The 13,945-nt window shown below is 41.7% G+C and overlaps 2 protein-coding genes across 6 annotated transcripts in view; both read right to left on the bottom strand.

Moving 5' to 3' along the window:
* The window catches only part of LOC135943966 (regulator of G-protein signaling 7), a 29,271-nt gene extending 24,752 nt beyond the window's left edge, over positions 1-4,519 (bottom strand). For 2 of the 3 annotated variants that reach the window (XM_065490632.1, XM_065490630.1), the window contains exon 1: positions 4,050-4,519. The gene's annotated coding sequence lies outside the window, so the exon portion shown is untranslated. The remainder of the gene's footprint in view (positions 1-4,049) is intronic. The other variant, XM_065490633.1, reaches the window with a different exon arrangement.
* Positions 4,520-6,479: 1,960 nt separating this feature from the next.
* Positions 6,480-13,922, bottom strand: BuGZ (Bub3 interacting GLEBS and Zinc finger domain protein). 3 transcript variants are annotated; one of them, XR_010575256.1, is made up of 10 exons: positions 13,678-13,922; positions 12,870-13,123; positions 12,514-12,806; positions 12,347-12,453; positions 12,003-12,132; positions 11,323-11,538; positions 10,681-10,828; positions 10,395-10,592; positions 8,979-9,372; positions 6,480-7,686 (listed from the first exon to the last, which is right to left on the bottom strand). XR_010575256.1 is itself a non-coding variant. In XM_065490634.1 (9 exons), the coding sequence occupies exons 1-9, from the start codon at positions 13,716-13,718 to the stop codon at positions 9,260-9,262; spliced, it is 1,500 nt and encodes a 499-aa protein (XP_065346706.1). In that variant the 5' UTR covers positions 13,719-13,922; the 3' UTR covers positions 6,480-9,259. The 3 variants fall into 3 exon arrangements, 2 of the variants coding, with proteins under 2 accessions (XP_065346706.1, XP_065346707.1); XM_065490634.1 differs by having other exon boundaries at positions 6,480-9,372; XM_065490635.1 differs by lacking the exon at positions 11,323-11,538 and having other exon boundaries at positions 6,480-9,372; positions 13,678-13,921.
* Positions 13,923-13,945: the final 23 nt, after the last annotated feature.

Genomic DNA, 13,945 nt, shown 5'->3' with positions numbered 1-13,945 from the left:
ATATTTTAATTTTTTAAGGAGCTCTTACTTGTTACCATACGTATATAATCACAAAAAATCAGGGTTAAAAGTTATGTGTCAACCGTTTTCATCATGATTGGTTGAAAATTGCCCATTTTTAAATATTTAAAAAACTGCATGTTAGAACCCGTACCCCGGGTTCTCTTGTAAGTCTTAGGTATATAAAGCTAATGTGTACGTGTCATTTTTTTCACGAAGCTATATAATCGTCCAGTTTTCTTTACCACCGACGTTTTCCATTTCTTAATATTGCCACTGAGTCCTATTCTACAGTTGGAACAAAAGTTCCGTTGTCTCTGAGAGGCTCTTTTTGATTGACCAACGCAAGGAAATGCTTTTTTCTCATTGTTTCAGAAAACAAAAAAAGCAATGAGCCATCTCTTGGAGAAGAAGAACTAATTGAAAGAGGCAGCGGGAAAGGGTGAGACGCGCGCGCTGCGGATGGTGGCTGAAAAACTCCTCCAACCACTCACTTGCAGGGAATAAAAATGATGATTCCGCAATTCTGAAGGCTGCTTCTGGCGTTTTTGTGTCCCCGTCAGCAACAGAGCGGGCAGGCGGGACTACTCTGTATGTATGTGCTTGCTGCGATCATTATGCAAGGCAGTCACACTGCAAATCGATCGTATTGAGAGAGCAGAGCCAGCCATCCACCCTGCCAGCCGGTCGTGCACTCACCTAGCGCAGATCGAATCATAAGTGGCAGTTCATTACTCTAGCTGTGTAATAATTTCTACTCCGTGCGACTGACACTCGCTGGTTTTATTAGTCTGCTCTGGTGCAATGCAACTCTGGCGTCATTTGGAGAAATTTCAGAATTCATTTCGTGCCATGAGTCAGTCATATATGGTTTAATTAACCACACTCAAGTGCGAAAAACGGCAGCCAGTGAGAGGTATGCAACGTGCTGGGCGCGAATGCTCACCTGGTTGCCTACCCATTTTTGATGCAGGGGAACTGGGTTTTTGCCCAAATGTTCTATTTCTCCGATGTTCTCTTGTGAAAAGACATAAGGAAAATTTTAAAACTCTGTAAAGAATACAGAAATGTTAAACATTCCATAGAATAATGAATGATTTTAAATAAAATGCGTGGCACACAGCGGTGAACTTGAGAAAAAAATTTGTCGGTTCTCCAAGCATAAAAGCTAAGGAAAGAATTGCTAAATAGTCATTACAGAGAATGCTCTGCAGGCAGAAGAAAAACTTCTGAAAATGAATAAGTAATCAGCGTTTCAGCTCCTCCATTAAAGTTAAAAGGGGGAAGCTGTGAGCAATAATTATAAATTGAGTGATAAGAATCAGTTCAACAGAGGAACTAGTTATGCACAATCCACGAAAAACTTACATTTAATTCTCTGTTCCTAGAACCAAGCCGTTGTCTCGCATTGTTGAGCTCATGCTTTGCGTGCACTTGCTATGTGAGAATCCGAGCGATGTTTGTAGTTGAGTGCGGACTGATTTACATCTACATTTGACTCTTTTGCACTGCAATGACGATTCCATTTGGATTTGGGAAAAGCTTTCCGACTCGCTACTTGCAGGTTTGAACCTTTCCAGCATGCGTGAATTAATTTCACGGGGCGAATTTCTTGAGTTTCAATAAAAAAGACCCTGTTCCGGAAGCAATAACACGAGATGGTCTCTGTCTAGACTAAGCTTCCTCAAATGAGGCCCGTGCGCCCATGATATTCGTTTTCGCGAGCTGTTCGCTATCAGGAGGTCACCCATATCAAAAGAGGCTAACGAATCCAAAATAAAATTAAAAATAGAAACAAATTTAAAATATCCAACTTAAATAAAAAATACAAAAAGTCTATGAATTTTTTGTAATCATTAAGTGCGAACTCCTCTTATAAAACTGTTTAAAAAGTAATTTAAAAATTTTATCCAATTCTCCTTTTCTTTCTTTGCAAGCTTACTCACTCTAAAAAACCATGTGTTCACGCCAAATTTTGCTGCAAAAAAGCTATGGGCAAACCGATCCCTTTTTCGAATGAAAAAATGACTCTCATTCGTTTCATTGGGGAATAAGTAAAGCCTCCAATTGCCGGTGCTTTGGTAAAACCGCAGTCTCTGCAAAAAACGACGGGCGCGATCGAAGGTGCTGCAAAAAGCAAACGGATCGGCACAAACACACACTCACGCGCCCACCAGAGGTTTATAAACGAACACACGGCTTCGCTACATTTCGTAGTCGCCCCCGCTCCTGCCCGCCCGCCCGCCCGTTCTCATCTCCTGTGCATAAATGGCTCTTTGTCAGCGCTTAAGCCAGCAGGCGGTACGGCACTCCACCAGCCAGCCAGTGCGAAAGAGGAAAACGTAACAAATAGGAAATTGTCCTCTGAGGAAGCAAATTATTGAACGAGAGAGCGCTGCGTCGCCGACACGGAGGTTAAGCTCCTCTCGAATTTTTCTCCAGGCGCTGAGAGCGAAAAACGACTGCAGCTGACTTGGTCTTGTGTGCCGCCTAATCTCTGCCCGTGATGAGAAAAAACCGGCTGCACACGCTTCTGATTTTGATTGAATGACCGCCGATTCGAAGATGAATGACAGACAGGCTCGCGATAATCTTGTCTCTCGTCGTTTTGCAGTTTGATAGATTCTTGAAAGATGTGCGTACGGTTGAATTCGACTCGCTGAACGCTGCAAATGCGATTGCGGACGCGAACTTTTTTCATCCGTGTTTCACCCTTCAAAGCGGATAATGCACATCAAGCCACACCGCATAGGCGCGCGAAATTTACAATTAAAAATGTTGACTTTGATGATAGCATCACTATTGAACCGCGACATTGATCTTTAATCCGATTTGGTGGGGGTTTAAAAACATTAAACATCGCCAGTGAACAATGGCGCTTGGTAAATTTCGCAGCACTAAGTCGATAATACCTTTTTCGTAAAACAATTCAAACTTGCCCCTAGCGTCAAACAGATAAATTACTCGAGGAAGAAGTCGCTCGGATTTTTATCCGTTTGTTTTGTTCAGGGGATTAATAATGTAAGCCGTTCATGGGTGCGCACACTTTGCTAAGGGGAGCTTTGCTCTAACTACTGGTCTTTGCTCCGCGGGGAGCAACAAAAATTAATCAAGATAAATTGTCGCTTTCAATTTGTGTGACAATCCAGTTTCCTATCTGGAGGAGAACTTGAAATTTCGCTGCCTTCGGCCCATACAAAGCCCCGAATTAAAAATCTTCGCCTACGAAGTTCCGAACTTTGTGATGCAGCACGATGCTGAACGTAATTACCTTAATACTAGTCGAACTTGGGGCCCATGTGTGATTATCATGAAGGCATTAGGTGTGTGCGCGCTGCGAAAACGAGATGCTCTAGATGCAAACAACATTAGTGGAGGCGCAGGGATCTGTGCATATAACCGTATTGCTACGAAATTTGATGCGCAATTATTACAACCTCGATCTAGTAGCTGTAGTAATGCAATATAGAGCGAATCTCGAGGTTGCTCGCAGTCAAAGAGTGAGTGCCCGCTACGACGTTCATTCCATTACCTCAGCAGTGAACCGCTTTAAAGGAAGCCCACGTCTTGCGTTGGGGATTTTTTCCTGTCTGAAGAAACAAGAGAGAAGGGTGCTACAAAATAAGGGTTAAGAATGGGAAAAAGAAACTTCCTGGCGAGCATTTGAGCGAGGTCATGAAAGTGAGCGAAAAAGGTGTACATTATATTCTTGGAAATAGCCGTGACGTGTGAAATTCCACATTCCGCGAAATAGGCGTTTTGAAGGGAGAGTATCTTCGCCGTTCTTTATTCCATTTTTCCGCAGCACTCATGAAGCCCGCGCAGTTCAGCTAGGCAATTTAAAAAAGTGTTCTCGGCAATGTTGCGTTGCAAGCCGCACGCGGCTACACGTTTCATGTTCGTAGTAAAAAAAGCTAATAAACTAGTCTTATTTTGCGGGAAAGCGCTGCGCTGCGGCTCGGGAAATTTGGTACCGAGCATAACCTTTGCGTTTTAAAAGGGGAAATCAATGGGAGGGAGCGAGAAAAAGAGACACGAATCGGGCTCACCTATTTTCAATTCTCCTTGCATCTGTCCCGGGTGTCGTTTCACTGGCAGGAGGCAAATTAATGCATGTGCAGCACCCGGCAGGTTGCCACCTCCTCTTTTTGCATGCTGCGAAAACGTGTGGAGGAGCGCTCCTCGGGCAAAAAAAGGTGCAGCATTTCGCGTGTGTAGCAGAAGTAGGTCTAAAGAGCGACGCGGACTCGTCGTGTGTGCGTGCGTCTACTTGGCAGTCCGACTGCTCCAGCGGGCATCGTGGTCCTCGGGGGCCGCTCGGATCACAGGCCGGCGCGACTCTTCGAGGGGGGCACCGACCGTGCTCCGCCGCATCGCTGCCCGTCGACCCCAAGTGTCTCCTGGTCAGGGAGGCCGCCTCTCAACTAGCTGGTAGCGCCAGCCCAGCCTGCTGGTCACTGCTGCCTCGTCTCTTCCCCACGACCCTCACACTGAGGCAGGCTGCCTCTGCTCTGCTCTGCCCGCTCGTTCTCCGCTCCTGCTCACATTGATTCTGGATTTATCGATTTCCAGATGGCACCACCTGCCCACCGCCTCCTGAGAACGTCGGTCGGTGCAGAGTGCAGCCGACGGAGAACCAAGAGCAAGCCTCAGCCGGCAGCAGCACAGCGCGGAGCTCGCCTCTTTTGCTGGAAGGCCGCGCGCTCCTGCGGTGCATTTCTCTGTTATGCGCTTGATCATTAAACACACAGCGCGATCTTTCTCCCATCCTTCTGCAACCAGCAACAAAATACTGTTTGCCAAACAAGCTCATCGTATGACATCTTAGCCATTCAGAAATCACTATTTTGAATATTTTTTCTTATCCTAACAAACTGTTAGTTAATATGAATTTAAAACGAGTTGAACACCTCTTATGCCAACCCTAAATATTATTTTTTAAATTGATAATCGAAAAAATGATTTACGGTATTTGTTCTTATTAACCCCATTTATTCTAGTATTTCTACAGGGATGATAATAAATGATATCATAGGTTTAGTTTGATAAAAATGCAATTTATTGTATATTTAATGTTTTTTGAAATCAAAAGACAGAATGATAAATAAAAATATCATGTGAGCTTCTTGAAGAATAGCTTCAATTTCACAGCCTTCTTAAATTTTATTATCGTTGTATTAAAATGAGGTAGTTAATGCTTTTTGAACTTTCAAAATTAGAATATATCCTTGTAAGCTTTAAAGTTTGAAATATCACTGTAGCGACACTGACAGAGTATTTTGGTGAAGTGGCACACACTTTAGACATCAAATAAAACTGCTGGGCATAGGTGTAGCAAGCTGAGACAAGTTGCTGGGTTCGCTTTCGTAGAAGAAGATTGATTAATCACACGGTGCGTCACCAGCATTTAATGCTGGGGGCTCTTTTCGCCCAGCAACGTTATGGGCCCGAAACCCTCTCAACGTTGCGACCACTGTAGCAGCAAATAAATAGCAGAAATGAAGCTGACACACCTTGTTGAAGATCTCTATACCAAATAGTCAGCTGGCACTTGACGCATTGCTCCTGCTCATTTGATCAAACGCTCAAAAGTTCCATTGAAAATAAATTATGAACGCGTGCTTATTCCTCATTAGGTATATAGATACAAAAATATGCATGGAAATGCCAGCTGACTATTAAATATCACCAGCCATCCAGTAGTCTAAAGCGCCTCTTCGCAGGGATTTTGATTTTTTTAATGGCTTCTGACAAAGCCTTGTTCTTAATAACGCATTTATTGAATTTAATTCCTTGCTAAAAATTCTCAAAGCCACAGCAAATTCATCCGGAGCATATTTTGTCGAGTGGTTGCTTATTTACATCAAAATTTAAAGTAAAATAAAAATGAATGTAATTGACAAGGAATTGGTTTTAAAATGTATTCCAGAGGCCACTTCAGTTTAAAGAAGCAGGGTTATCAAAACTGGAGCTTAGCTGGGGGCCCGTGGACCCAACAGCAACCCTTCCGGGTAGCTGTGACATTATGGTGTAGTTTTACAGATGCAATGAATGCCTGAATGCTGCAATCATCCCCCACCACCATGCTTGCAGTAGAAATACTGGACTTGGTTACCTTTGCGTTCGGAGCTCGAGAATTGCGCGATGTTGACAACGTTATTTGGACAGTTCCTACCTTTGTAGTCAAACGAAAATTTCCAGACGCTGCGAAACCAACCAACCAACATGCACTTCCATTGAACCACTAAGTTTTAACAGTGTGCTTAGCCTGTTGTCAGAGAAAAATCATCAACGTCCAGTGATTCACCCTCTTCAATCAATTGGATACAAAGACAATCAGTGAATTAATGAAAAGCCATGAATGGTACTGCGATTATTATAAGAGGAGAGGATAGAGAGAGATATGAACTTGAACTACTGATCCCCACTCAAGGGAGGTTTATAGAGTGCGCTTACCTGGTACAAAAACGCCAAATTGCTTAGTTCGAGACATCTAAACTTTTATTCTTTTTTTCTGCATAAGAGTCAACGGATCTCAGCGAGAAGTTAATATTACGATTATTGATAACACACGTCAACTATTTGCTTTTTGCGAAGAGAGCAATCTATGGTGCTAGAGCGGGATCTCCAATTTCGCTGCGCCAAGCAATTGACGCGCCCCATTCTCCGGGGTAATGGCAGGCTCAACTTAATTGCGCTACTCGGTGCTGCCAAATTGGAGGCCCTCCGGGCTGATCACCATATTACAACTGGACAATACGGCCGTTCAAACCTTCCACGCGGACCTTACAAATTTTGCAGTACTTACTTTACTCTCATTAGTAGCCCCTGAGTTACAAATTAGACTGCCAAAGATTACATGGATAAAACATTTGTTTGCAATTATATGAACTCACACAGCAATTAATAATGAATGGAAAAAACAATCTGAGCTTTGGATTATTTATATCATGTGGATGCCCATTTCGAAAAGGGGGTCAACTCAAGAAATAATAAAAAATGTCAGCGGTTTGCGTGAGCCGTGCGTGCTCCCAGTGAGGGGATCGCTCGGCCAGTTAAGACGTGTGTTCGTGTGTGTGTAGCAGAGGCAACAGATTTGGTGGACAATATACAGAAAAGGGGTAGTACAAAATATTGACAATACCAAAACCCAAGGAGGAGGAAAATGAAAAGAAAAACTGCTTACCTTGAATTACTATGTATGTCAACAAACTGTTATGACAAAACCAAAACATACCAAAATTATTGCCTTTTGTGTGTGGAGTGGACCTTGCATCGTTTTCTCCATCGAGGTGCAAAAAGAGCAAAATGAAAAGAAAAACTTGCTGTCCTACACAGCTCAAAATCTAACATATTTTTAAAGGTTTGTACGTCAATATCATCAAACTGACTCATCTTTCTTCGAACTTAAAAATTGAAATAAAAAGAAAGTCCCACCTTGTTGTCATTGCTATTTTAACAGCTCCGAGTGCCAAACTACAACAAAACAGGCTGTTTCCCAGCTGGCCAGAGCCAGCCAGGAAGCACTGGTCCAAAGTTCACTTGACGGGTGCATACAATGAAAAATATTACGCCACCACTCAATAACGTCATATAGTAGTAGGGTAAATGATACTGAGAGTTGGATCACTCACCGAATTGCGGAGTTTTAAAACAGCAATGTTGTTGTTGCAGATGCATTAGGTTCTGTTGATAAATTGGAAAAGGTGTTTCAGTAATGGATTGGGGAGAGTTCCAAAGTTTCATTGCTCAAGGGTGCTATGATTAGGAGACTGTTTGTTGTTTGATGACAGCATGCTGCGTGCAAAGTGGCTGAAACTGCAAAGGCAGTTGCATATCAAAATTTACAAGTCTCAGCTACTTTGCAGCACTGGCAAAAGAAAGTCACCCCATTAGTACACAAAATGATCATTTTCAAGTTGTTCAAACTTTACAATTAGAGCAGCCCAACCTTTGTTTTTTAACGAAACTTTGCATTCTAAACAAGTATGTTTCCAGAAATGTTAATGTACAGAGGTTCATAGCAGACGGAAATTTAGAAATGAAACATTTTGCTCACAACGCTTTGCTTGAAGCTCTTGTCACAGTTCTACAGCAATTTGCACGTCTCTAACCATTAATGACACCGAGCTTGTAGCATTCAAACAGATGGATTAGAGTAAATTCAGTACAATATTAATCTATTGTTTTTCAGCGATCAAGAGACCAGTTTGAAAATGGGGCGAAAGTTCTCATACATTCGGAAAAGTTGGGCAGGGCATGAGTAGCACCGTTTCCCAAAGCAGACTTTGATGGCAGTATTAATTTGTTTAAAGAAAAGCTAGCATCCATCTATCACAGCATGCTAGATATGTACAATAATAACTCGCTATGATCATATGGTTAATATTTTTCCAAGTTCAGTGTTGCGTAGTCTTTAAATTGGAACACTTAATATTCGCGTTATTCATAATTATGAGCAACTGGTTTCCATAGGGGAAGAGAATCTATAACATTAATAACTTGCGCGTCGTTCCCGATTTTATTAAGTACGTGGCAAAAGTATGAAACAATTATTTATCTCTAATCAGAGGCGACTGTTTGTCAGCGGCTGAATTGACAGGATCAAGCTACTACGGAGCGAGAGACAAGAAAAAGCAACAACACAATTCCAGTAGTCAGTTTAGCATGCATCTACACATGAATCGTTTTAGCATGATCATCCACAACCGTGGTGTCAAATCCAACAAAAGAAATATGGTAAGATGCTCCCTCCACAGAGTGCAGTAAATATAAATATATATAATTTGGAACGCCACATTTACGAAAATTGCATGGGATAATCCAACATAATAGTCAAAATAAATAACAGACACACTTCAACGTTGTGTTTGTTCAAATTAACAGCATGCTGATGAGAAATTATTGGTTCAGCTCCATCGAGTTGATGAGTGCAAGTGTGATCAGGAAAAGTATGTATCAAAAGAAAAGATAAATACCGGATTGACTATACAACAGTGATCGGCAAGGGCGTGATTCTTTCTCTTGCTGCACCCGGCCAATTGGTCTAGTTGGGTCGAGGCTTCTGGGGCTGGTGAGTAGTGGGTGATCACCGTAAGAGGAGCCACACGCCGGCCAGAGGCCGGGGTGGCGCGGTAACTGTTGACACTGGGACAGGGAGAGCAGCCGCAGGAGGCGCTACCGGCATCGGCAAACCCGTCGACGACGCGCTCGGCGCCACTCCGCCTCCGATCACGTCCTCCCAGCCCAGCAAACCTGATCATCTGAAGCGCGGGTGCATCATCGGCGCTAGCATTGGTGGGCCGGGGAAGCCCATTGGTGCGCCTCCAAAGGGACCCATCGGACCACCGTGAGGTAGGCCATGTATCATACCTGCAAGGGCAACAATTAGTGGGGTTCTAATAACCTGGTATTTCATTAATTCTAATTTAATATGAAGTGTTTCAGATAGCGAAAAATGTTGAAATATAAAGCAATTTGTATATCTTTGGGCATGCATAGACCTTGGCTATTGCACAATATAATGATATTATTTAATAAATCAGGAATATTACTAATTGTGATTTGCTTGCCTTAGAAGAGAACCCTGGATTTTTTCCGCTCAGGCTTCCAATAAAATGTGCCAATTTTATTAGGTTTAGCATTTTTTGTTATGTTTACATGGACCACGAGTCTCCAGTTTTCAATCAAGCATGTTTTCACAGACTAGACTAAATACAAAGGAAATACTTTGAAATAATTTCTCAAGTTGTTAAATCGTGATGTTGTTTGATTATTGACTACAACTGACTGACGAACCAACTGATGGGTCATTTGTGAGTTTCCAAAATTCTCGGAGATTTTACCATAGAGAAGACGCCTCTGAGTAGTATTGTAATTAAAAAATAATATTAAATAATACATATTCGTAAGGATGAAATCTTACTATATTCAATATTTTGGAGAAAATTACGATGCTAATTATTAACTAAATAAAATTAAAGGGTTACAACAAATATTTCAGTGTTTTAATTTATTGAGGAATTAAAAGGCGTTAGTTTGTCCCATGCGTATTTTTCATCATTTTGTTACAAATTCAAAAATTAAATTTCAATTGAACTGTCTCAAATATAGTTACGATTAAGTAAAAATTGCTCCTTTTTATAAATAACAAACGAGGATCCAAATGAGGCGCAACACTAACGTTTGGCTTTGAAATTCGAAAATTTGGCTTGATTGAAAATTGGTCATTGATGAGAGTACATCCGTTTGAGACAAAATAATTGCATTTTAGAGCGGGACGTGTTCAGGGCTCTCTTCAAAATTCAGGCTAAATGTAATCCAGAATCCAGAGTTGCACAGAATATTTTAAACAATGCAACAGTGCCATGTCAAGAGGGCAAATCCTTGCTTACCTGGTGGCAGCCCCATGGGTGGCGGTCTTAGCATGTTACCTCCAGAAAGCATGGCCATATGATGGCCTGGGGGAGCTCCTGGAAACTGCCCTAATGCCACTGCAGCCATAGACGCTGCAGCTGCCATCGCTGCTGGATGCTGCTGCGCCCTAAGCATGGCGTTTGCTTGCGCATGATGGTTCATCATAGCCTGAACCGCTGCAAGAAAATAAGATTAGAGAAATAATGGCCCAACAAACTCACGACATTAGAAACACATTGATGCTATTTTGAACTTGAGACTGACCAGCAGCATTTGAAACTGTTTGACCTGCAACGCTGACCATCGGCCTGGCAGCCAGCATCATAGGCTGGGAGACGGTGGCGAGGGGGAGCATTCCATGGGACAAATGGGCACTGGTCTGGTAGCGAGACATCATGGCCCGTCTCTCTTCCTGAAAGTGGGGTAGTATATTTAACGAGGCGTATAACCGCGCTGGCATTTAACATTTTTCCTGAATGTGTTATACTGAATAATAATGTGAACACGTGATGAAGGTCGACAGTGATGATTTAAATCGTTTAAATTGTAAGTCGCTGTAAATAGAGATGGAGCAGAGAATTTGAAGAAAAACAGTTTAACAGGTTAGTTAGATCTACTAGCTTAAAACATACCCGAAAACTAACAGCGCAAATCCGGAAATAGATGACGTCACTCGCAAAGAATAATGTCAAATACACAGTAACCGTTGGAGATAATAAAATTGAAAATGCAAAAAACCAAGTCAACAGCACATTGAGGCAGAGATCATCTCACACAATGTTTCGAGAAAGAGATAGAGAGAGCAAATATAACATGTGTGTGTTCCAAATTGAAATCATATAAGTGATCAAACTAAATCAGTCAAGAGAAAGATAGAACATGTTAATTGTACATTCCGAGACTTACTTCAATCGCAGCTGCTGCTGCAGCAGCAGCCGCCATGGAGGATGCGAAAAGGGCCGCCGAGGGTGCTGGAGCAACAGCCGCCTCGTCAGCCGAAGAGACAGCAGCTAGTGGGGAGGAGAGCATACCAGGAGCCACCATCCCCGCAGGCATCATTCCACCAAGAGAAGCAGCACCAGCATTGGGTCGGTACTGGGGTAGTGTGGCCCTGCGTTCCTCCTGACCATCCAAACCACCCCCAAATTACCACACAGCACCCTCATTTGCATTAAACAGCACATTCTCAAGCATTAAAATGGTGATGTGACAATAATTGAATAGCATTGGCAATTGGTAGAATGTTAACCAAAGTCTACAGGTCAACATCGGAGCTTTGATATTGGAAATAGTTACCCAGGCAGCCTGAGAAATATTATTTGTCCTTAGTATTAATATGTTAATGAATGATACTGAAAATTGATGTCTAACGACAAAATTCAACCAACATTTAAGAAGAAGAATGCAAGACCAATTGCTGAACCAATCTACTCAAAAATTGCCAATTTGTTTAAAAAGCAAAGAGGAAATTATACGGAGATATAATAGTCTAGTAATGCAACAATGTCACACACACTTTTGCTTTGTGATATATAATTACAGAAATACATGCTCCAAGAGCAAACTTAATGGATTGTGGTACTCACCAGAGAGATATCCTCTGGAGGATGCATTATCCTACTTGTGGCACTTGTTGTGTTGATTAACGCTGGTGTTTTGGGCGTAGTGCTCGCTGCAGATCCTGTTGGAGTGTCGCTCCCACTGGGCGTAGAAGAGCTAGCAAATAGGCATAATAGCTTGATTACTACATGGAAATCCACTCAACGGACATGGATAGTGTTTAAAAAGGATTTTCAAACTGAATTAATTGTTCTAAGATGTCTTAAGAATCAATAAAATATTAAAATAGATAGAATGATTATATGAACTGTTAATAAATATTATAACATATGAACATTTCATGGTATTTTTGAAAAAGCAAATTTCTTACCCATAGGCTGGAAAGGCCGGTTTCATATGGTTTGTTGGACCCGCTGAGGTTGAAATGGGCTTAAAATCTGCCCCTACAAGAGTCGCTGACGAACTTGTACTTACAGCCTGGTTATAATTAAATGAACTTGAATTTTGACACATGCAGGGTCAAGAGTAGTTACTTACTGCTGCAGCAGCCGGGAAAAGCGGTTTGTTTTGAGCCTGTTGCATTTGAGGGTTGCCCATCATGGACGCCATGGGTCCCATCATGAATTGGGTCGCTCCCATCATGGGATGCATCATCATGGGGGCGCCCGGCATCCCTGTGGCCATCTGGGGCATGCCAGGAAGGGCCATCATTTGCGGTCCGTTAGTTGTCGTTGTACCTTGCATTACACCCCCTGTAAGATTGTCCTTGGCCTTCTTGGCTGCAGGTTCATCCTCGTCCCCGCTGTCTGGACTTTGTGGTCGCATGCCACCTGAACATTGGTCGATTATATCATAATTAAATATCCCGTTGTTTCAAAGCGATTACTAGTTACCTGCTCGTTGCTTTTCGTGTTCCTTGAGATCCACCTCTGGTATGCCTTCCATGCCATATATTTCAATTTCAATGTTAGATCTGTTCGGTAGTGAATTTGGAACTTTGTCTATAGTCTCTTTGTGCACTTGCATGCAGTGAATAGAAAGACCAGGTCCTGTATAAAGTTTTTTGTGGCAGATGTGGCATTTGAAGTGTTTCGCCTTCTGGTGTTGGATCAATATTTTCTCGTCGTCAAATTCCCTATTGCAGTACCTGAAGAGTGGTCAAGGAACATTCCAGCTGAGATACGTGACAACAATATTTCAATGAATTCAATAACGGACATGGGTATCTAATAGGAAGTATAGATAATATTAAGTAGGTATTAAAAATAATTATGTACCTGCATAAACTGACTGAGATACTCATATTAGCTATTACGTAAATAATAATATGTAATAATAATTATGATACACTACTAATTTTAATATTAAATTAAATAACAAAATATAAACGAATAAATTGCTCTAAAATTCACATCAAAGGCATCAAAGAGATTTTGTGTAAGATACATCATAGATAAATAAATATGCACGCCCATTGCAATAGCAAAAATTACCAGTCCCATCTTAGACCTTACTATTTATGTGCGCATCAAATGTTTCCAAAGTGTGATTACATACGTATAAAGTATACATACATACATATGTTTACAAATAAAAATAGGAAAATTAATATATCTATTGCAATTATATAAGCCTAATAAGATCGGAAAGGGCTTGAACCAGAGGAATTAAAATATTATTTCATTTCTGTGAGAAGGATACCAGCACCATGGCTTCGACTGCTTCTTCTTCTTACGTCCCATTTTCTCAAAATAGACTAGTCTAGGTGCAGAGAAAACTAGCAGAGCACTAACAAGATATTGTTTTCGCGACAAAAACAGGCAGGGAACACAGCAAAACTAAAAAATTATAGCTGATTTTGGTAAAAGCGTAATCCAGATGACCCCCAACACTGGATTCAAGATGTCTGTCGGGTCATCGGCACCAATGGAATCAGCTTGAAAGAATCAGCATACTACCGGATGATTTT

Source organism: Cloeon dipterum, chromosome 4 (assembly GCF_949628265.1).
Source record: "Cloeon dipterum chromosome 4, ieCloDipt1.1, whole genome shotgun sequence".
In the NCBI taxonomy this organism is placed as follows: Eukaryota; Metazoa; Arthropoda; class Insecta; order Ephemeroptera; family Baetidae; genus Cloeon; species Cloeon dipterum.
The sequence above is the reverse complement of the archived record's forward strand: the minus strand, read 5'-3'. Positions and strand labels throughout refer to the sequence as shown.